Raw genomic sequence first — 23,587 nt, 5'->3', positions numbered from 1 at the left:
GCAACCGTTAGAGATATTTGGAACTCATGCATGAAAGGGCTAAAATGAAGTGGTGATCCTAACTGACCTAAAACAGGGAATTATTACTTGGATTAAATGTCAGGAACTGTGGAAAAACTGAGTTTAAATGTATTTGGTTAAGGTGTATGTAAACTTCCGACTTCAACTGTGTGTGTGTGTGTGTGTGTGTGTATTATTTATATATATATATATATATACTGCTCAAAAAAATAAAGGGAACACTTAAACAACACAATGAAACTCCAAGTCAATCACACTTCTGTGAAATCAAACTGTCCACTTAGGAAGCAACACTGATTGACAATAAATTTCACATGCTGTTGTGCAAATGGAATAGACAACAGGTGGAAATTATAGGCAGTTAGCAAGACACCCCCAATAAAGGAGTGGTTCTGCAGTGGTGACCACAGACCACTTCTCAGTTCCTATGCTTCCTGGCTGATGTTTTGGTCACTTTTGAATGCTGGCGGTGCTTTCACTCTAGTGGTAGCATGAGACGGAGTCTACAACCCACACAAGTGGCTCAGGTAGTGCAGCTCATCCAGGATGGCACATCAATGCGAGCTGTGGCAAGAAGGTTTGCTGTGTCTGTCAGCGTAGTGTCCAGAGCATGGAGGCGCTACCAAGAGACAGGCCAGTACATCAGGAGGCGTGGAGGAGGCCGTAGGAGGGCAACAACCCAGCAGCAGGACCACTACCTCCGCCTTTGTGCAAGGATGATCAGGAGGAGCACTGCCAGAGCCCTTCAAAATGACCTCCAGCAGGCCACAAATGTGCATGTGTCTGCTCAAACGGTCAGAAACAGACTCCATGAGGGTGGTATGAGGGCCCGACGTCCACAGGTGGGGGTTGTGCTTACAGCCCAACACCCTGCAGGACGTTTGGCATTTGCCAGAGAACACCAAGATTGGCAAATTCGCCACTGGCGCCCTGTGCTCTTCACAGATGAAGCAGGTTCACACTGAGCACATGTGACAGACGTGACAGAGTCTGGAGACGCCGTGGAGAACGTTCTGCTGCCTGCAACATCCTCCAGCATGACCGGTTTGGCGGTGGGTAAATCAAGGTGTGGGGTGGCATTTCTTTGGGGGGCCGCACAGCCCTCCATGTGCTCGCCAGAGGTAGCCTGACTGCCATTAGGTACTGAGATGAGATCCTCAGACCCCTTGTGAGACCATATGCTGGTGCGGTTGGCCCTGGGTTCCTCCTAATGCAAGACAATGCTAGACCTCATGTAGCTGGAGTGTGTCAGCAGTTCCTGCAAGAGGAAGGCATTGATGCTATGGACTGGCCCGCCCGTTCCCCAGACCTGAATCCAATTGAGCACATCTGGGACATCATGTCTCGCTCCATCCACCAACACCACGTTGCACCACAGACTGTCCGGGAGTTGGCGGGTGCTTTAGTCCAGGTCTGGGAGGAGATCCCTCAGGAGACCATCGGCCACCTCATCAGGAGCATGCCCAGGCGTTGTAGGGAGGTTATACAGGCACGTGGAGGCCACACACACTACTGAGCCTCATTTTGACTTGTTTTAAGGACATTACATCAAAGTTGGATCAGCCTGTAGTGTGGTTTTCCACTTTAATTTTGAGTGTGACTCCAAATCCAGACCGCCATGGGTTGATAAATTGGATTTCCATTGATTTATTTTTGTGTGATTTTGTTGTCAGCACATTCAACTATGTAAAAAAAAAGTATTTAATATTAACCTCACTGGGGTAGGGGGCAGCATTCGGAATTTTGGATGAAAAGCGTGCCCAAAGTAAACTGCCCGCTACTCAGGTCCAGAAGATAGGATATGCATATAATTGGTAGATTTGGATAGAAAACACTGTAAAGTTTCCAAAACTGTTAAAATAATGTCTGTGAGTATAACAGAACTGATATGGCAGGCGAAAACCTGAGGAAAATCCATCCAGGATGTGCTATTATTTAGAAATGCCTGTTTTCCATTGAAAGCCTATCCACCATACAAAGACTTATGACCTAGTTCACGATCCCTATGGCTTCCACTACATGTGGCCAGTCTTTAGGCATTGTTTCAGGCTTTTACTCTGAAAAATGAGGGAGAAACACCACTTTCAATGAGATGACAGAGGAAAATTCCAGACATGAGTCCTGCGCGTGACCGGGAGCGTGCCTTTCTTGTTTTTCCTTTTCTATTGACGACGCTATTGTCCGGTTGAAATATGATCGATTATTTATGACAAAAACAACCTGATTGATTATAAACATCGTTTGACATGTTTCTATGAACTTTTATGGTACTTTTTATATTTTTCGTCTGTCTGTTGTGACCGCGCTTTGTTCCAATGGATTACTGAAAACGCACCAGGTTTTTGTTTGAAGATAAAGAGGGAATTTATCGAACAAAACAAACATTTATTGTGTAACATGGAGTCTTGGGAGTGCAACCATATGAAGATCATCAAAGGTAAGTGATACATTTTATCACTATTTCTGACTTTTGTTACTCCTCTTGGCTGCTAACTGTTTGTAATGAATTGTCTGCTGGGCGCTGTTCTCAGATAATCGCATGGTTTGCTTTCGCCGTAAAGCCTTTTTGAAATCTGACACAGCGATTGGATTAACAAGAAGTTTATCTTTAAGCTGGTGTATAACATTTGTATCTTTTTATGTATGTTTATTATGAGAATTTCTGTTATGTTGAGTTTCACGCTCTGCAATTTCACCGGATGTTGTTTGAGACAGTGGATTACTGAACAAAACGCGCTAACAAAACGGAGGTTTTTGGATATAAAGAGGAACTTTATCGAACAAAACAAACATTTATTGGGTAACCGGGAGTCTTGTGAGTGTAACCATATGAAGATCATCAAAGGTAAGTGATACATTTTATCGCTATTTCTGACTTTTGTTACTCGTCTACTTGGCTGGTTACTGTTTGTAATGATTTGTCTGCCGGGCGCTGTTCTCAAATAATCGCATGGTTTGCTTTCGGCCGTAAAGTATTTTTGAAATCTGACACCGTGGTTGGATTAACAAGAAGTTAATCTTTAAACCGATGTATAACACTTGTATGTTTCATGAATTTTTATAATGAGTATTTCTGTTTTTGAATTTGGCACTCTGCAATTTCACTGGATGTTGGCCAGGTGGGACGGCAGCGTCCCACACCCCCTAGAGAGGTTAATGCTTTTGAGCAAATCAGTTGTGTTGTGAAAAGGTAGGGGTGGTATACAGAAGATAGCCCTATTTGGTAAAATACCAAGTCCATATTATGGCAATAACAGCTCAAATAAGCAAAGAGAAACAACAGACCATCATTACTTTAAGGAGGAAAGAAATTCCACAAATGAACTTTTAATAAGGCACACCTGTTAATTGAAATGCATTCCAGATGACTACCTCATGGAGCTGGTTGAGAGAATGCCAAGAGCGTGCAAAGCTGTCATCAAGGCAAAGGGTGGCTTATTTGAAGAATCTCAAATATTAAATATATTCTGATCTTTTTAACACTTTTTTGGTTACTACATGTTTCCATATGTTATTTGATAGTTTTATAGAAAATAGTCAAAATAAAGAAAAACCCTTGAATGAGCAGGTGTTCTAAAACTTTTGACTGGTAGGGAGTGGGAGTGTGTGTGTGTGTGTGTGTGTGTGTGTGTGTGTGTGTGTGTGTGTGTGTGTGTGTGTGTGTGTGGCAAAGAAGGGGGCAGAGTGATAAATGGCAGATATGTGAGGGCAGAACTAATAAACGTTCTCTGCCCTCTCACTAAAATGGCCACCCCGACCAGAACTACAGATCACAAATTGGCCGACCGCCAAAACCTACAATCCCAAGAAGCAAGGGGAACGCTCGGAAGGTGGACCCGACCCACAGATAAAGGAATAAAGGACCAAGATAAACCAGGAAGAGAGAGAAGGGGCTGGGGGATCTGTGAACCATAGAGAAAGAGACATATATATATATATACACTGCTCAAAAAAATAAAGGGAACACTAAAATAACACATCCTAGATCTGAATGAATGAAATAATCTTGGAATACTCTGTCCCCAGCACAAGCACCAGAAGACCCTGATCCAGAAAAACAGAGATGTGCTTTCAGGGATACCAGGCCGAATGAAGGTTATGGCTCATGATATTGTTTCCCTACCAGGGAGAAAAGTGAGCATGAGGCTATATCGGGTACCCGATGCTTGACAAGCTGTGATTAGAGCAGAAACTGAGAAAATGTTGGCACATGGAGTGGTTGAAGAGTCACATATTGAGTGGTTTAGCCCAATTGTGATGGTCTCCTAGCGGTTGTGTAATAAATTTCGGAAGGTAAATGAAATCTCCAAGTTTGATGCCTACCCCATGCCCCAAGTAGATGAACTATTGGAGAAAATTGGTAAAGCTCGGTACATTACGACCCTGGACCTAGCCAAAGGTTACTGGCAAATTCCTCTGACCCCCAGAGCCAAAGAAAAGACAGCCTTTGCAACCCCTGATGGTTTCAATACACTGTCATGCCATTTGGCTTACACGGGGCCCCAGCCACCTTTCAACGGCTAATGGACCAAGTCCTAAAACCGCACCGAGCTTACGCCGCAGCCTAGTTAGATGACGTGAGGATTTACAGCCCAGATTGGGAATGCCACGTACCCCGGGTAGAGGCATAGCTAGATGCCCTTAGGAAGGCAGGGCTCACGGCGAACCCTGCCAAGTGTTACTTGGGGTTAGAGGAAACCGAGTATCTGGGATACACCATGGGAAGAGGGTTAATCAAACCCCAACTTAAGAAGGTCTAGGCAATTCGAGGATGGCCGAAACCAGTAAATAAGAAGCAGGTTCGAGCTTTGCTAGGGTTTACCGGTTACTACCGGAAGTTCATCCCAAGTTATGCCACAGTGGTCGCCCCACTCACCGACATGACTAGAGCCAGAGGGCCAAACATGGGATGAAAAGGCCACCAAAGCATTTAGAACATTACAGGAGGCTCTCTGCTGTAATCCAGTGCTGGTGGTACCAGACTTTGAGGCATCCATCTGAACAACGAACTTGCGCTCAGAGGTCGGCTTGGGAGCCGCGCTCTCCCAAGAGGTAGAACACACCCCATGCTGTTATAAAGCAGGAAGCTGGAACCACGGGAGACCAACTATTCAGTCGTTGAGAAAGAAGCGCTGGCAGTAAAGTGGGCTCTAGAAAGCCTGAAATACTACCTGCTAAGGCGACACTTCACCCTCATTAGTGACCATGCTCCACTCACCCATATGCATAGGGCTAAGGAGAAGAATGCTCGGGTCACCAAAAAGCACCCCTGAATGAGAGTTCTTTCAAACAGGACAGTACCTGTATGGTGGATTCTCCACCCAGGCTGCAGGTGTGGTCAAGGATAGCAGGGTTCGGGACACGAATTGGATTCTCAGTAGGTCCAGGTCTAAACGCCAACAGGTAAGTCCAAACAGTCCAGGTCATACACGGTAAATCCAGCCGATATAAAATGTCTCTTTCTCTATGGTTCACAGATCCCCAGCTCCTTGGTCTCTCTCTTCCTGGTTTGTCTTAACCCCTTATCTGCGGGTGTGGGGGCTATGCTTTGGCATAGTGGGTGGGGTTATATCTTGTCTGTTTGGCCTCGTCCGGGGTATCATCGGATGGGGCCACAGTGTCTCCTGACCCCTCCTGTCTCAGCCTCCAGTATTTATGCTGCAGTAGTTTATGTGTCGGGGGGCTAGGGTCAGTCTGTTATACATGGAGTATTTCTCCTGTCTTATCCGGTGTCCTGTGTGAACTTAAGTATGCTCTCTCTAATTCTCTCTTTCCTAGGACCTAGGTCCTAGGACCTGAGCCCTAGGACCATGCCTCAGGACTACCTGGCATGATGACTCCTTGCTGGCTCCAGTCCACCTGGCCGTGCTGCTGCTCCAGTTTCAACTGTTCTGCCTATGGAACCTTGACCTGTTCACCGGACGTGCTACCTGTCCCAGACCTGCTGTTTTCAACTCTCTAGAGACAGTAGGAGCGGTAGAGATACTCTCAATGATACTCTTTACTCCTGAGGTGCTGACTTGTTGCACCCTCGACAACTACTGTGATAATTATTATTTGACCATGCTGGTCATTTATGAACATTTGAACATCTTGGCAATGTTCTGTTATAATCTCCACCCGGCACAGTCAGACGAGGAATGGCCACCCCTCATAGCCTGGTTCCTCTCTAGGTTTCTTCCTAGGTTTTGGCCTTTCTAGGGAGTTTTTCCTAGCCATTGTGCTTCTACACCTGCATTGCTTGCTGTTTGGGGTTTTAGGCTGGGTTTCTGTACAGCACTTTGATATATCAGCTGATGTAAGAAGGGCAATATAAATAAATTTGATTTGGGTCGGCCCCACCTTCCGAGCGTTCCCCTTGCTTATGGGGATTGTAGTTTTTGGCAGTCAGACATTTTGTGATCTGTAGTTCTGGTCGGGGTGGCCATTTTAGTGAGGGCAGAGCCCTTTTATTAGTTCTCCCCTCACATATCTGCCATTTATCACTCACCCCCCCTTCTTTGCCACACATCTCCCCTGTACCTTCGACCCCCCTAGGACGGGCTGCCTTAGCAAAATAGGCATGCATGCGGGATAACACATCCACATTTCCCATTTTCTTCCGTGATCTGTGTTTTTAGTCAAAGTGAAACGATTGGAGATTCAAAAACTCCCGCATCACTAGAGCGTTCATCTCTTTAGCCCTATGCATCTAGGTGGAGTGGAGCATGTGGAGTGGAGCATGGTCACTGATGAGGGTGAAGTGGCGCCGCAGGCTTTCTGCAGCCCACTTTACTGCCAGCACCTCTTTCTCAGCGCCTCTTTCTCATTCTCATTGGTATGACGTTACAAGCTTGGAAAACATGTATTTGGGGAGTTTCTCCCATTCTTCTCTGCAGATCATCTCAAACTCTGTCAGGTTGGATGGGGAGCATTGCTGCACAGCTATTTTCAGGTCGATCCAGAGGTGTTCAATTGGGTTCAAGTCCGGGCTCTGGTTGGCCACTCAAGGACATTCAGAGACTTGTCCCGAAGCCACTCCTGCGTTGTCTTGGCTGTGTTCTTAGGTTCTTTGTCCTGTTGGAAGGTGAACCATCTCCCCAGTCTGTGGTCCAGAGCAGTCTGTAGCAGGTTTTCATCAAAGATATGTCTTCACTTTGCTCCATTCAGCTTTTCCTCAATCCCGAATCGTCTCCTATTCCCTGCCGCTGAAAAACAGACATGACACTTGGCATTCAGGCCTAGGAGCTCAATCTTGGTTTCATCAGATCAGAGAATCTTGTTTCTCATGGTCAGAGTCCTTTAGGTCCCTTTTGGCAAACTCCTGTCATGTGCCTTTTACTGAGGAGTGGCTTCCATCTGGCCACTCTACCATAAAGGCCTGATTGGTGGAGTGCTGCAGAGATGGTTGTCCTTCTGGAAGGTTATATCATCTCCACAGAGGAACTCTGGGGTGTCAGAGTTCTTGGGGACCTTCAATGCTGCAGAAATGTTTTGGTATCCTTCCCCAGGTCTGTGCTGACACAATCCTGTCTCGGAGCACTACGGACAATTCCTTCGACCTCATTTCTTGGTTTTTGCTCTGTGGGACCTCAAACTGAGCAAAAAAAGAAATGCCCCTTTTTCAGGACCCTGTCTTTCAAAGATAATTTGGAAAAATCCAAATAACTTCACAGATCTTCATTGTAAAGGGTTTAAACACTGTTTCCCTTGCTTGTTCAATGAACCATAAACAATTAATGAACATGCACCTGTGGAACGGTCATTAAGTCACTAACAGTTTACAGACGGTAGGCAATTAAGGTCACAGTTATGAAAACTTAGGCCACTAGAGAGGCCTTTCTACAGACTTTGAAAAACACCAAAAGAAAGATGCCCAGGGTCCCTGCTCATCTGCATGAACGTGCCTTAGGCATGCTGCAAGGAGGCATGAGGACTGCATATGTGGCAAGGGCAATACATTTCAATGTCCGTACTGTGAGACGCCTAAGACAGCGCTACAGGGAGACAGGACGGACAGCTGATGTAGCAACACTTGCACAGGATCGGTACATCCGAACATTACACCTGCGGGACAGGTACAGGATGGCAACAACAACTGCCCGAGTTACACCAGGAATGCACAATCCCTCCATCAGTGCTCAGATTGTCCACAATAGGCTGAGAGAGGCTGGACTGAGGGCTTGTAGGCCTGTTGTAAGGCAGGCCTACAAGACAACCAGACATCATATATATATATATATACATACACACACACTGCTCAAAAAAATAAAGGGAACACTAAAATAACACATCCTAGATCTGAATGAATGAAATAATCTTATTAAAACCTGTTGAGGATCTTATCCCGATCTTATCCCGGTATTGGGATTCATTGTCATGTGACCATGGCGGGGAATTCAAAACTGCAAGAGTAATCATTTCAAAAAATCAAATAATCAACTATTTTCCTCCATTTGAAAGATATATCTCCTAAATCTAACCACGCTGTCCGATTTTCAGAGGCATTACGGAGAATGCATAAAGTTAGGTTATGTGAGGAGAGTACATTGACAATAGCTGCGTGTAATGTTTAGCCAATTCAAAGAAGGGCATCAACAGACAGAAAACTAGCTAGAATTATGCACTTACCTTTGACAATCTGCATCAGATGACACTCATAGGACATTATGTTATACAATACATGCATTTTTAGTTCCATCAAGTTCATATTTATATCCAAAAACAGCATTTACAGTCGCGGTGAAATTCAGAATTTTTTTCGGCTCGAATGCACCCAGTGAATCCAGCATTACAAATCACGGAATTACTATTCGAAAACATTGGTAAATTATAATATTGTCATTCAAAGAATAATATATTATCATCTCGTAATTGCTACCGAATGGCCAGATCTCAAAATAACTTTACTGGGAAATCACATTTTGCATAAACTGGGTACTATGCTAACAACAATAAGCTATATGCTAAGCTAAGCTAAGCTATACCGTTAGCATTAGCATCATCTAATATCGATAATAACATTCTAAATATCCCCTTACCTTTGATTATCTCCATCAGAAGGCGCTGCCAGAGATCCCAGGTCCAGAACAAATGTGGTTTCTTTTGACAAAGTTCATAATTTATGTCCAAATAGTTAGCGTTCAGTAGGCTCCCACAAAATGAGGTGGGCAGTGTAAAGTCACGTCGAAAAGCTAAAGAAAACCTAGTAAATAATCTATTTACGTTTGTTTAAACATGTCAAACGTTGTTTAGCATTAATCTTTTGGTCCATTTTTAACGTGAAACATCAGTAAACATCAGTAATATTTTCACACAACCTATCAAGTGTCTAGAATAAACGATAATGACAAAGGCACTCTTCTCAGATTCATGCGCAAGCGCAAAAAATGAAGTGATGACGTGTCAACTTGTAAGCTTTCTAATTCGGTCTGTATTCATGACAGATGCTTCCAACAACTTTCTAAAGATCGTTGACATCTAGTGGAAGCAGTAGGAGTTGCGAACTGAATCCTTTCTCACTGTGGTATCTTTAAAACAATGACACTAAATAGTACAGTCACAAAATTCTCATTTTTTTTAATCTATTTTTCACAGGTTTTTGCCTGCAATATGAGTTTTGTTATACTTACAGACACCATTCAAACTGTTTTAGAAAATTCAGAGTGTTTTCTATCCAAACCTAAACAATAATATGCATATTCTAGCTTCTGAGTTGGTGTAGGAGGCAGTTAAAAATGCGCACATATTTTTTTCCAAAATTCTCAATACTGCCCCTGGCCTCAACAGGATATAACCTCTACGGGATCGGTGTCCCTATACTGGGATGGTTGATGCTAACGTGCGCTAACTTACGCTAATGTGACTAGCATGACATAGGTAACAGCAAGCTTTCCAGGACATAGACATGTCTTATATGGGCAAAAAGCTTAAATTCGTGTTATTCTAACTGCACTGTCCAATTTACAGTAGCTATAGCAGTGAAAAAATACCATGCAATTGTTTGAGGAGAGTGCTCAACAACAAAAAACGTATCACCGCAACTGGTTTGATACATTCACCTTTGATGGTAAATAATGTACTTACATTCAGTAATCTTGCTCTGATTTGTCATCCTGAGGGTCCCAGAGATAAAATGTAGCATATTTTTGTTTGATAAAATCAATTTTTTATATTCAAATGTAGGACCTGGGTTCTACAGCTTGAACCCCTGTTGTCTCTGAGACCCATGAGGCGGTGCACAATTGGCCCAACGTCGTCCAGGTTAGGGGAGAGTTTGGCCGGACAGGATGTCCTTGTCCCATCGCGTTCTAGTGATTCCTGTTGCTTCCGGGTTAGGCAAGCAGTGTGTCAAGAAGCAGTGCGGCTTGGCGGGGTCGTGTTTCAAAGGAGACATGGCTCTCGGCCTTCGTCTCTCCCGAGTCCATACGGGAGTTGCAGCGATGGGACAAAGCTGTAACTACCTATTGGCTATCACGAAATTGGGGTATCGTTTTTTTTATTTTCAAGCAGAACATGAAAACAAGCGTTTCTCATTGGACAATTTCAGGTAATCCCTACCTGTTGGTTAGTCTTTCTTCCATGTGGTGCCTAATGAGCATGATCCAGTAGTTCCCAAAGGGTCTCAAGTGGCTCTGGTACCCACTAGTGAGTTGCAGCCAGTTCCTCTTGGGGAAAGGCTAAAGCGTGCTTGTGACATGATTGTGTATGTCATGATAGTAGTCCCGTGTGGCTCAGTTGGTAGAGCATGGTGTTTGCAACGCCAGGGTTGTGGGTTCGAATCCCACGGTGGACCAGTACGGGGAGAAAAATGTATGAAAAATGTATGAAATGTATGCATTCACTACTGTAAGTAGCTCTGGATAAGAGCGTCTGCTAAATGACTAAAATGTAAAATGCACTAGGTAGGTCACGATGCGAGAAAGTCCCGATCTTGTATGGCGTTTGCTGCATGACCACGTGTGTGATACTCATACTGAACGTTGGTTTGCGTGGTAAGTAGAAGACAGAATTTAACAGGGGCACGAGGGTCACTGGGACATGCCCATTGTGAGAGAGCGAGGCAGAGCCTAAAGAGAACATAGTGTTGCGCCAAGTGTAGCTAAGTGCTATCCTGGTCCCAGATCTGCTTGTGTTGTCTAGCCAGTTGGCAGTTGCATCTTAGCTATAGCCTTGTCCCCAACTGGCAAGACGGCACAAACAGGTCTGGGACCAGGCTATAATGAAGCACTCAGCTCTGTTGCATAATACATGAATCCAAATGCCACCTCTTTGAACAGCGCTAATGTCTTAATCTGTCTTTGTTGTTGTTGACATTTGCTTGTATACCTCATCCCCAGGCATCCTGCCCCCCTTTGTATCCATCCTGCTGTGGGTGGCGTTGGTGGTGTGTACCACCATGCTCTTCATCCTTCCCAAACCAGGGAGTGTCCGGCCCTTCCTGGTCTCTGTCATACTGCGCTCCATCTACACACTGGGCCTGGACCCCACCCTTTTGTTACTGGGCGCCGCCAACGTAAGTACAGTAGAGTTACCGAGGGTGATGATATCCTTGATGTTAGAGAGGCGGGCAGTGTATTAGGTTCGAATCTCAGGGCAGATGGGGTAAATCTGGTGGGAGTTAGCCGGCAGCCGGAGGTTTGCTAGCATCAATATCCCATGTGCTACCTACTGTCGGTGTGCCTATGAGCAAGACACTTTACGCCATCCTGACAGGCACCTTGTTAAGTTCGCTGATCAAGGCAGTGTCGCTGATGACACTGTTGCATGATGACGAGGAACATCATGGCCCGGTCCTAAATTACTTTGTAGAGTGGTGTGACGAATCACACTTGGTCCTCAATTCCAATAAGACCAAAGAGATGTGCATAGACTTCAGGAAGCGTACAACACCTACCTCTGCAACATCTATCAGAGGTCAGAACATAGAGATTGTAGAGGAATACAAAAACCTGGGTGTCCTCTTGGACAATAAGCTTCAGTGGTGTAAATGTACAGACCTGATCTACAAAAAGAGCCAACAGAGACTGTACTTTATGAAAAAGCTGGGATCTTTTAATGTTAATTGTACTATACTGACTCTGTTTTATACATCTTTAATTGAGAGTATTTCAACTGTTATTGTTTGTTGGTTTTGCAATTCCACTGTCAGCCAGAGAAATTTGGTGAGAAGGATTATCACCACAGCAAGCAAGGTACTTGGAGTCAAACAGACAGGTCTGGATGAGATCTTTAAGGTCAGGGCCCTCCGCAAGGCTCACAAAATCATTTTAGACCCAAGCCACCCCCTGTACCCGGACTTTGAACTGCTCCCCTGTGGGCGCAGGTATAGGGCACCCCCTCGGCAGGAAAAACACAACTAGACAATCATTTGTGCCAGGTGTGATATCCCTCCTAAATAGCTCTGGCTAATGTTCCTATCGACCCAGTAAGGCCAGCAGGCTAATGTTCCTATCCACCCAGTAAGGCCAGCAGGCTAGTCTCTTTTTATTGGTATGTAACTGTTATGAAAGTTGTATTGTCAATTTGTTTTGTTATTTAAATGACACTTTAAACGTACATGACACTGCAACTAATTTTCCCCATGGGGACAATAAAGTCAGTAAAGTAAACCCCTTAACCCCAACCCCTCTACGGCTGGGATGCTCCCGGTTTTGGTAGTGTACGGCAGGAAATAAGAATTACTGTTATTAATGAATTCTATTATAGAGGTTTTATTATTGCCAAGAGGCAATTTGTTTGCAAAAAGTACAGAAAAGTAAAATACGGACAAGATATTTTTAAGTAAATGTACAGTGTACTAGGATTGGGCGGTATCCAGATTATCATGCCTTCATACCGACCTTGTGTTCATTACCGAATATCCCAGTTTGGCACAAGGGGCGCTGTTTTCAAACCCCACTGATACTCTGTAATCCGAAGGTTAGCAATGCTAACAAGTACATTTAAGATCCCATTGAGAATGCTAACTAAATGCTAATGAGCGCATTGCGAGCATTTTGTAAAGATTCTGACCTAAACTATACAAGTAACTCCAAAATGCTACTCGCAGTTTGCGGCACAAAACAAATATTAGCCAGCAAGGCTCTTGATCCAGGAGGGAATTCTTTGCTGTTACCAAGCGAATGCTTAGCTAGATAGCTAACTAGCTACTAAATTAGCAAACCAAATGCACAACTACAAAGCATTCAGCACATTTTAGACAGTTAACTTAATAGTTATAAGTCATCTAGCTGGCAAACATTTAGTTGTGAATTCCATACTGTAATTAGATCACAAGGCTCCGGTCTCTCGTTGTTGTGCTTGTAAACAAACACCATGTGACTGGGGACTACTGTAAGCTTCATAATAATGTGAGGTGAAATGAAGAACGCAATGTTCTTTATCTCCTAACATATTGCGCAAGTTGACTGCAGGTACTTACTTAAAAAGAAGCTACAAATATTCACATAAACATCAAATAAAGTTTTAATGATATTGAAAACCCATAGCTTTGCTTTTTCCAAATACCCCGGTTTACGATATTCTGCCCATGCCTATAGTGTACAACTATTTTCTTGTGATTTCAGCATCGTCTTCTATTGAAGCCATTGCTCAGTCCTCTCCTCTCTCATCTCTCCAGCTCCTCAATAAGATTGTGTTCCTGGTGAGCTTCGTGGGCAACCAGGGGACGTTCACACGGGGCTACAAGCCGGTGGTCATGGACATGCCCTTCCTCTACCACGTGGGCTATGTCATCGTCTGTATGCTGGGCCTCTTCGTCCACGAGTTCTTCTACAGCTTCCTGGTTAGTCGAAACAATCTCTCTGTCTGGTCTTCTCTGCAGCACTTCACCATTAAACTTAAAAAAGACCAGGCTTGACATTATTACTCATTTATAAAAATGTTATCCATTCAATTCAATAAAGTGGATTCATTGAACTTCAAAGTACTTGATTATTATTCGGGAAACCTAAAATTGACGTTTGACAATGATCTTGATTTAAGTCTGGACCTTTCTTGGTGCCATGTGATGATGGCAGGTGGTTGTTGTGTGGTTATGTCGTTTAGCTTTGTGGTTTCCTTGTTCCTCCTTGTACCAGGTTTTTCAGACACAGTTTCAGAAAGACACATCCTCTCCTACTTTTGCTATTGCTGCCAATCGGAAGCTTTGTGATGTCTGGTTCCTCTACAGCTCTCCTACAGCTGTGTGTTCATGTGTGTCTGTATCTGTCTGACTGTGTCTGTGCCCCTCAGCTCTTTGACCTGCTGAACCGCGAGGAGACCCTGCTGAATGTGGTCAAGAGTGTGACGCGTAATGGGCGCTCCATCGTCCTCACAGCTGTGCTGGCCCTCATCCTGGTCTACCTCTTCTCCATCGTGGGCTTCCTCTTCCTCAAGGACGACTTCCGCATGGACGTGCAACGTCTGCCAGGTCGGTGCACATAGACGCCCTCTCCTCTCCTCTTCATCCCAGAACCCTGTACTCTATCCTGGTCTCTGCCCTATTACCCCCCCCCCCCCCTTTCATTCAGTACACACAATCACCCCCTACTCACTACCTTCGCCTCTATACTCTACCCTAGGTCTCTGCACTTTTGCCCCTAGTTCAGTTAGCACACACTGTTCCTCAGCCCCTATACTACCCTAGGTCTCAAATCAAATGTTATTTGTCACTTGCTTTGTAAACAACAGTGAAATGCTTACTTACGGGTCTTTTCCAACAACGCAGGGTTAAGGAGATATATATAATTATTATTTATTTGTATTTTTACATTTGAAATAGTGACACAAGGATTAAATACACAGTAAATGACAATAACAAGTAAAAATAACATGGAGTACCAGTACCGAGTCTGTTGACGTAGCTATGTACTGTAGGTAGGGGTAATGTGACTAGGCAACATGATAGATAAACAGTAGTAGCAGCGTATGTGTGAAAGTGTATGGCGTCGGTATGCATGTGTGTGTTGGGTTGTCAGTTTGTTAAAGTATGTGTGAGTGTGTGGGTCGAGTCTTTTAATTTTACCTTTATTTAACTAGGCAAGTTAGTTAAGAACAAATTCTTATTTACAATGACGGCCTACTGGGGGACTGTGGGTTAACTGTCTTGTTCAGGGGCAGAACGACTGATTTTTACCTTGTCAGCTCAGGGATTCGATCCAGCAACCTTTTGGTTACTGGCCCAACGCTCTAACCACTAGACTACCTGCCGCCCCGTATGTGATGAGTGTGAAATTGTGTGTGGCCGAGGGACACAGAGTCCAGTGAGTGTGCATAGTCATTGCAAGAGTTCAAAAAAGGGTCAATGCAGGTAGTCCATGTTGATGGTCAGCATGGTGGATGTGTTGTTGTCAACCCTCACCGCCTAGGGGCGGCCTGTCAGGAAGGCCAGGATCCAGGTGCAGAGGGAGGTGTTCAGTTCCAGGGTCCTGAGCTTGGTGATGAGCTTGGAGGGGACTATGGCATTGAATGCTGAGCTGTAGTCAATGAACAGCATTCTTACAGAGGTTTTTCTTTCGTCCAGGTGGGTGAGGGCAGTGTGGAGTGCAATAGAGATTGGTCATCTGTAGATTTGTTGGGCGGTATGTGAATTGGAGTGGGATCAGGGTGTCTGGGATGAGGGTGTTAATGTGAGCTATGACCAGCCTTTCAAAGCATTACATGGCTATAGATGTGTGCTACGTGGTGATAGTCATTTGGGCAGGTTACCTTAGCATGTCTGCCCATTTACTCTGTTCCCCCACCTTCCTTAGCCTGTCCTGCTGATCACTGATCTAGTCACTGCTCACTTAGAAGGTCCATGATCTCTGATGATTTGAGGTGTCTGCACTCCTTTTGCACTGGACTGAGGCCCCATAGTCTTCCCATTAGGCCTACCCTGCCCCCATCCACACCTAACTGGCCCCCTTCAATACCCACACCTGACTGGCCTCAGTCATTTTCAGGTAAATTCTGTGTCCCACGGTCGTGAGAACTTCCTTAAACAGCCAGTATACAACCTGTCCACAAATTAATCAAATACATTCTAATGACATCAGTACAATCCTTTTTGCCCACTGTGTAGTTATCACCCGGTGGTAGTCATCACCCGGTGGTAGTCATCACCCGGTGGTAGTCATCACCCGGTGGTAGTTATCACCATCACCCGGTGGTAGTTATCACCGGGCAGTACAGCATGAGACGGATGGTTCATTTTATCATTACCCGCTATTCTCTCTTCAGACACTCTGCTTATAAATAGTGAAATATGGCTGGAGAGTAAACAGAATAGATTTTAGTGTTGTCAGTTGGAACTGACAGGAATATAGACTTTGAGTAGTAGGATGGACTTTTTGCTTTGTGTCATAACAGCTATGTGTAATTACTAGTAAACACAATTTTACTAAACATAGTTTACAAGACTATGGATTTAAGATTAACCTCTGCCAGCACATATGCACCTGTTGCATAATCTGGCGCGGTGGCCGTGCAGCGCAGAACAGAGCGGCGCTCTTATGTAACCGGCTGGTCTGGGGTGTGTGTTTATTGTACTATCTGTCTGTGGGCTGAGCTGTCTGAGTGCACAGCGGGAGCTCCAGGCCTGGACTTTACTTGCCACGGGGTTTCCGTTAGACGGTAATAGCCGGCTTTTGGTCGATATAATTTTTTATTGGTGCCAACCAATTGTCTGGGAGAGAGAGAGAAAAAAATCCCTTTGCGAAATAATGCATTTTATCCTTCATTGATTGAAATACCAGTCGATGTAGCGTGGGAGTTGCTGATACAGCTCAAACAGCTGTCTGTTGCTGCTGGAGTAAAACATGTGCTTTAGTAAGACCAGTCATTGCACAACAATTCTAAAGCCAATCGCATTTAAAAAAAACTATGGCCACGATTAAAAATACATTTTTATTTCTCAACTGGTAATTAAAGCTTGCTTCCCATTTGCCATTCAAGTGTATAGGCAACTAGGCCGGCTTCAGCGTATCACACACCACTTTGCAATGAACTGGAGGCAGTATCCGTTTTGAAGACATATCCTTATTTGTTTGAAACTTGAGCGTTTTACTACATATTGTGAGGCATGTCTTACCTTGACTAGACTAGGCAAAATCCAACCAAACGTGCAGGCAATTATTTTCTAAAGACTTCCATATGCCATTGAAACCAATAGCCTTTTTCTCTCGTGTTCTATTGGTTTTCAAATCAACTTTATTTAATTTGTCCAGTAGCCAATGCCACAATCCTTATCATTAGCAACCCATGCTAGTTGTTGCATATTTAAATCTCCCCTCTTTCTGAGTTTCTAACCAATATTTTCATTCGCATGTAGCCTACTGCCTTGTGTGCATTGCTGCGCTTATACTTGGATGTAGCTAGGCCTACTGGTTGTATGAATTTGGAATCTATCATCCAAAAACTGTCCCAGAGTCTGTTTGGAATAGGCTATATCTTTCTTGCACCAAACGACAAGATGACTAATAGAATAGGGCAACTTTTCTACTATGGGGGATAGTAGATTGACATAGGCTATTGATTTTGCTGTTTGTCTTGTTGGCTGAGGAAAAGTATATGTGGGCAGTTATTCTAACATAGGCGGCGTGTGAGTTTCAAGTTTGGAAAAGCACATTTTCACCATAAAAATACACATTTTATAGTGGCAGGCATTCCATGCATCCTCACATTTGCAGACTTATGGAAGATAGTCTGCTATTCCTATTGTGAAGATTGGATAGTCGTAGTGGCTTAGGGTAGGCCTAGGCTATATCAGATAGCAGGCTATATCCTACATTTATTCTCCTTTTTTTGCACTGGAAAACGTTGGCCTCTTTTTTTATAAACACATTTCAAGCAATTCTACTACACTATATATGACTGGAGACATTAGCAGAAACGTTTTTAATACGACATATTACAGGGTAGGCTACTCTGCTGACACTGACAAACAGATCCATGAAAACAACGTTGTCTGATCCATATACTAGGCCTACGGAAAGGAGCGACACAAACACGACGTCTATATAACCTGGAGGAGGAAATGATTGTCCAAATACAAACAAAAGTGGCACTGACCCATTGATAAAGACAGTGAATATGGCCGATGTTCTCCACTGGTGCCAGTCAATAAGAGTACTACTTTTCGCTCAATTAAGATGAGAATCTTGATAATTAAAAGACAAATTGGAGTCTTTTCATTGTCTTCTCGTTACAGCAATAGCCATTTGTTTTCCAAACTGTTTTTTTTTTTAGATTGTATTTTTAAATATTGCGATATGCCTGGCTGGGAGTCTCTGCTTTTCACTGACAGTCGCAACTCAACAATCATCTATTTCGTATTTGCCGCATGCTCTGCTCAAATTGCAGGCCCTTCTGACTATAGTCTATGCGAGTATCATTTTTTTCCTAATGATCCTCTGTGGCCAAATCATGCTTTCTGGTGTAGTAGCCTATTTTGACTGATTTGAATTTATTTCTGTGTAGACAGGAGTAAACTGACTAGGCTATATAATTTTGGTCAATCTAATTCGATGTACTTTAGGGAAAGCTTCTCTAGCGTTATGGAGTTGCTGCCTATGTATTCTAACATCTTCAAATTGCTCATCGAAATTCATTAAGAATGATGCGTGCTGTTGCATACGAGTTGCATGTCCTGTTAAGACATGTCATTTTGAGAATCGTGCGTGGACGCCCTAATCCGGTTACGCAACAGATGGATGTGGGTCCGGCCGGTTAAATGTCCACCGCCACATTTTCCTAATGGAAACACTGCGCTGCCAGTATTTGTTTGAATCCGGTCCACTGCTCTTTCAGCACTTTCAGACCATAGCTAGTTCAGTAATCGTGGAGAGGGAGAAGCAGAGGCATATAGGGGATGACTCATCGTCCTCATCTATGTTCTCTAGTCCAGTGTGCGTCTATGGATCACCTGCACTACAGGGGCCTCGACACGTGACCTCACCGGCTCCTCTCTATTTCTATCCCTCCTTCTCTGACAATGTTCTCACCCTCTCAATCTCTCTCTCGCTGTTTTCTTTACAACCCTCCTCCCCTCTTTTCAAATCTGTCACATAGAGGGGTCACATCCTCTCACGTTTCAGTGTTCAAACTCTTTCATCCAGTGTTGTGAGCACAAGCTTTTGTTGAAGTCTACTATTGTACGGGAATTTCAACCTGAATCTGATATAGACATGTATAGCTTTTTGAATTGTGAACTTGTCACTCGTTGTCAGGTAGATTTAAGATACTACCAACTTTTGATGTGTACATCTATCATTAGTTACCTAACACACAGTGATGAGTAGCAGGAGGGGGAAATGGCCTGCCCTGCTGCGTTGCGCTCACACACACAGACACACTCCTCATGGCTGTATGTTTTTATGTGTGTGTCCAGTGATGGCGGGGGAGGACGATGGGACGGAGCGTGTGTGTGACACTCTGCTGATGTGTATCGTGACGGTGCTGAACCAGGGCCTGAGGAACGGAGGGGGAGTGGGAGACGTGCTGAGGAAACCTTCCAAAGACGTGAGTGAACTTGTCCAATCAGTCAATCCATCAATCAGTTGATCAATGAACCAGTCGGTAAGAAAATGTACTAAAAATATAGAAAACAAAGGGCCAACTCTTTTTCATGATGATGCTGATGGTGATGATTACAATTCTATTGATGGTATTAATCGGGATGATGATTATGATTATGAGGATGTGGATAGCAGGGGTGGAAAAAGTACTCCGTTTTCATACTTGAGGAAAGGTAAAGATACATTAATAGAAAATGACAAAAGTAAAAGTAAGTCACCCAGTTAAATACTACTTGAGTAAAAGTATTTGGTTTTAAATATACTTAAGTATCAAAAGTGAAAAAATTGCTTAAATATACTTAAGTATCAAAAGTAAAAGTAAAATAATATCAACTTCCTTATTTTAAGCAAACGGCACAATTCTTTAAAAAAAAAATATTGACGGATAGCCAGGGCATACTCCAACACTCGGACATAATTTACAAACAAAGCATTTTTTTAGTGAGTCCGCCATATCAGAGGCAGTAGGGATGACCAGGGATGTTCTCTTGAAAAGTGTGTGAATTGGACCATTTTCCTGTCCAAATTGTGGGTGTCAGGGAAAATGTATGGAGTAAAAAGTACATTATTTTCTTTAGGAATGTAGTGAAGTAAAAGTTGCCCAAAATATATATAGTAAAGTACAGATACACCAAAGAAAATACTTAAGGAAAAAATACTTTCAACTACTACTTAAGTACTTTACACTAGGTGGATAATGATGATACTTTGATGCTGAAGATCACTCTCTCGTTGTTTCTCACCGGTCCACTCGTTACCCAGGATCCTCTGTTTGTGGCCCGTGTGGTGTATGACCTGCTGTTCTTCTTCATCGTCATCATCATCGTCCTCAACCTCATCTTCGGCGTCATCATCGATACGTTCGCTGACCTGAGGAGCGAGAAGCAGAGGAAGGAGGAGATACTGAAGACCACCTGCTTCATCTGTGGTGGGTTCACAGCCCTACATAGCACTACATAACTCAATGTAGCACTACATAGAAGACTACAGAGCATCACATAACACTACACAGCACTACATAACAGTACACAGAACTACATAGCAGGAAAATACATATTGTACAGTTATGTGTGGGTTTTTGTATCGTCCTGATGCAACGTTCTACGGTAAATTTCTTGCGTTTTGCCACTTTAATAGCAATACTCCCTCTACTGTCTTGCAATGTTAGAATAAAATCTGACTTCCTTTTGTGCTTGCTGCCTGTACATATCGAACATTACTATGAAGTATGTGCTGTAGATATACAACAAGACCGTATAGAGAGTAGGGGTGTGAGGATCTCGTCATACTTGTATTCAGAATTGTATCTGTATCGTCACACTTAATACTCTCAATCGGATTTACTCGTGATCGGAAAACCCGGAAGTGCGTTTTAAATGCCAGTAAAGCTTATACCTCAAGTGTGCATTATAGCGCTATCAGTCAGAACACATCTCAGAGCGCATTGTTATATTCATTCACTCATTCACACACATTATTAAACGACCCCGACCAGTGACAATGCACATGATTAACTTAGTCCTATTCAATGATCAATGAAATAGGATAATATACTGTACTATTGTCTACATTGTAGAATAATAGTGAAGACATCAAAGCTATGAGATAACACATATGGAATCATGTAGTAACCAAAAAAGTGTTAAACTAATCAAAATATATGATCTATTTGAGATTCTTCAAATAGCCACCCTTTGCCTTCATGACAGCTTGGCACACTCTTGGCATTCTCTCAACCAGCTTCATCTGGAATGCTTTTCCAACAGTCTTGAAGGAGTTCCCACATATTCTGAGCACTTGTTGGCTGCTTTTCCTTCACTATGTGGTCAGACTCATCCCACACCATCTCAATTTGGTTGAGGTTGGGGGATTGTGGAGGCCGGGTCATCTGATGCAGCACTACATCACTCTCATTCTTGGTCAAATAGCTCTTACACGGTTGATTACCCTTACACCTTTAGTAGTGGTTTCTTTGCAGCCATTCGACCATGAAGGCCTGATTCACACAGTTGATGTTGATATGTCTGTTACTTGAACTCTGAAGCATTTATTTGGGCTGCAATTTCTGAGGCTGGTAACTCTAATGAACTTATCCTCTGCAGCAGAGGTAACTCTGGTTCTTCCATTCCTGTGGCAGTCCTCATGAGAGCCAATTTCATCATAGCGCTTGACGGTTATTGCGACTGCAAAAACCATCTTTCAAAATTCTTGAAAATTTCGTATTGACTGACCTTCATGTTTTAAAGTAATGATGTTTTGCCGTTTCTCTTTGCTTATTTGAGCTGTTATTGCCATAATATGGACTTAGTCTTTTACCAAATTGATCTATCTTCTGTATACCCCCCTACCTTGTCACAACACAACTGATTGGCTCAAATGCATTAAGAAGGAAAGAAATTCCACAAATTAACTTTTAAGAAGGCACACCAGTTAATGGAAATGCATTCCAGGTGACTACTTTATGAAGCTGGTTGAGAGACTGTCAAGAGTGTGTACAGCTGTCATCAAGGCAATGGGTGGCTATTTGAAGAATCTGAAATATAAAATACATTTTGATTTTGTTTAACTTTGTTGGTTACTACATGATTCCATATGTTATTTCATAGTTTTGATGTCTTCACTATTATTCTATAATGTATAAAATAGTAAAAATAAAGAAAAACCCTTGAATGAGTAGGTGTTCTAAAACTTTTGACAGGTAGTGTGTATGTATGTACAGTTGAAGTCGGAAGTTTACATACACTTAGGTTCGAGTCATTAAAACTCGTTTTTCAACCACTCCACAAGTTTTGGCATGTTGGTTAGGACATCTACTTTTGTGCATGACACAAGTAATTTTTCCAACAATTGTTTACAGACAGATTATTTCACTTATAATTCACTGTATCACAATTCCAGTGGGTCAGACGTTTACATACACTAAGTTGACTGTACCTTTTAAACAGCTTGGAAAATTCCAGAAAATTATGTTATGGCTTTAGAAGCTTCTGATAGGCTAATTAACATCATTTGAGTCAAATGGGTCAATTGGAGGTGTACCTGTGGATGTCTAGATGTCTGGTGTAGCTGTGGAAGTCTGGTTCATCCTTGGGAGCAATTTCCAAATGCCTGAAGGTACCATGTTCATCTGAAACAAACAATAGTAAGTAAGTATAAACACCATGGGACCACGCAGCCGTCATACCACTCAGGAAGGAGACGCCACTGCTCCAAAACCGCCATTAAAAAGCCAGACTACGGTTTGCAACTGCAGATGGGGACAAAGATGGTACTTTTTGGAGAAATGTCCTCTGGTCTGATGAAACAAAAATAGAACTGTTTGGCAATAATGACCATTGTTATGTTTGGAGGAAAAGGGGGGAGGCTTGCAAGCCAAAGAACACCAGCACGAGGGTGGCAGCATCATGTTGTGGGGGTGCTTTGCTGCAGGAGGGACTGGTGCACTTCACACAGTCGATGGCATCATAAAGAGGGGAAATTATGTGGATATATTGAAGCAGCATCTCAAGACATCAGTCAGGAAGTGTTGGCTTGGTCGCAAATGGGTCTTCCAAATGGACAATGACCCCAAGCACACTTCCAAAGTTGTGGCAAAATGGCTTAAGGACAACAAAGTCAAGGTATTGGAGTGGGCATCACAAAGCCCCGACCTCAATCCTATAGAAAATGTGTGGGCAGAACTGAAAAGGTGTGTGCGAGCAAGGAGGCCTACAAACCTGACTCAGTTACATCAGCTCTGTCAGGAGGAATGGGCCAAAATTCACCCAACTTATTGTGGGAAGCTTGTGGAAGGCTACCCGAAACATTTGACCCAAGTTAAACAATTTTACGGCAATGCTACCAAATACTAATTGAGTGCATGTAAACTTCTGACCCACTGGGAATGTGATGAAAGAAATAAAATATGAAAGAAATCATTCTCTCTACTATTATTCTGACATTTCACAGTCTTAAAATAAAGTGGTGATCTTAGGATCTAACCTGACCAAACCTAACCTGACCTAAGGCAATTTTTACTTGGATTAAATTTCAGGAATTGTGAAAAACTG

The 23,587-nt window shown here is 43.2% G+C and overlaps 1 protein-coding gene across 4 annotated transcripts in view; it reads left to right on the top strand.

Annotated features, from left to right (window-relative positions):
• The window catches only part of LOC115152168 (inositol 1,4,5-trisphosphate receptor type 2), a 166,753-nt gene that overhangs the window by 113,965 nt on the left and 29,201 nt on the right, over nucleotides 1-23,587 (top strand). For all 4 annotated transcript variants that reach the window (XM_029696739.1, XM_029696737.1, XM_029696741.1 and 1 more), the window contains 5 exons: nucleotides 11,340-11,515; nucleotides 13,622-13,786; nucleotides 14,236-14,413; nucleotides 19,352-19,482; nucleotides 20,301-20,466. In XM_029696739.1, the coding sequence (XP_029552599.1) occupies nucleotides 11,340-11,515; nucleotides 13,622-13,786; nucleotides 14,236-14,413; nucleotides 19,352-19,482; nucleotides 20,301-20,466 (816 nt within the window). The remainder of the gene's footprint in view (nucleotides 1-11,339; nucleotides 11,516-13,621; nucleotides 13,787-14,235; nucleotides 14,414-19,351; nucleotides 19,483-20,300; nucleotides 20,467-23,587) is intronic.

The sequence above is a fragment of the Salmo trutta genome, chromosome 17 (genome assembly GCF_901001165.1).
Source record: "Salmo trutta chromosome 17, fSalTru1.1, whole genome shotgun sequence".
Taxonomy (NCBI): Eukaryota; Metazoa; Chordata; class Actinopteri; order Salmoniformes; family Salmonidae; genus Salmo; species Salmo trutta.
Note: the sequence above shows the minus strand (reverse complement) of the source record. Positions and strands in the feature narration are given on the sequence as shown.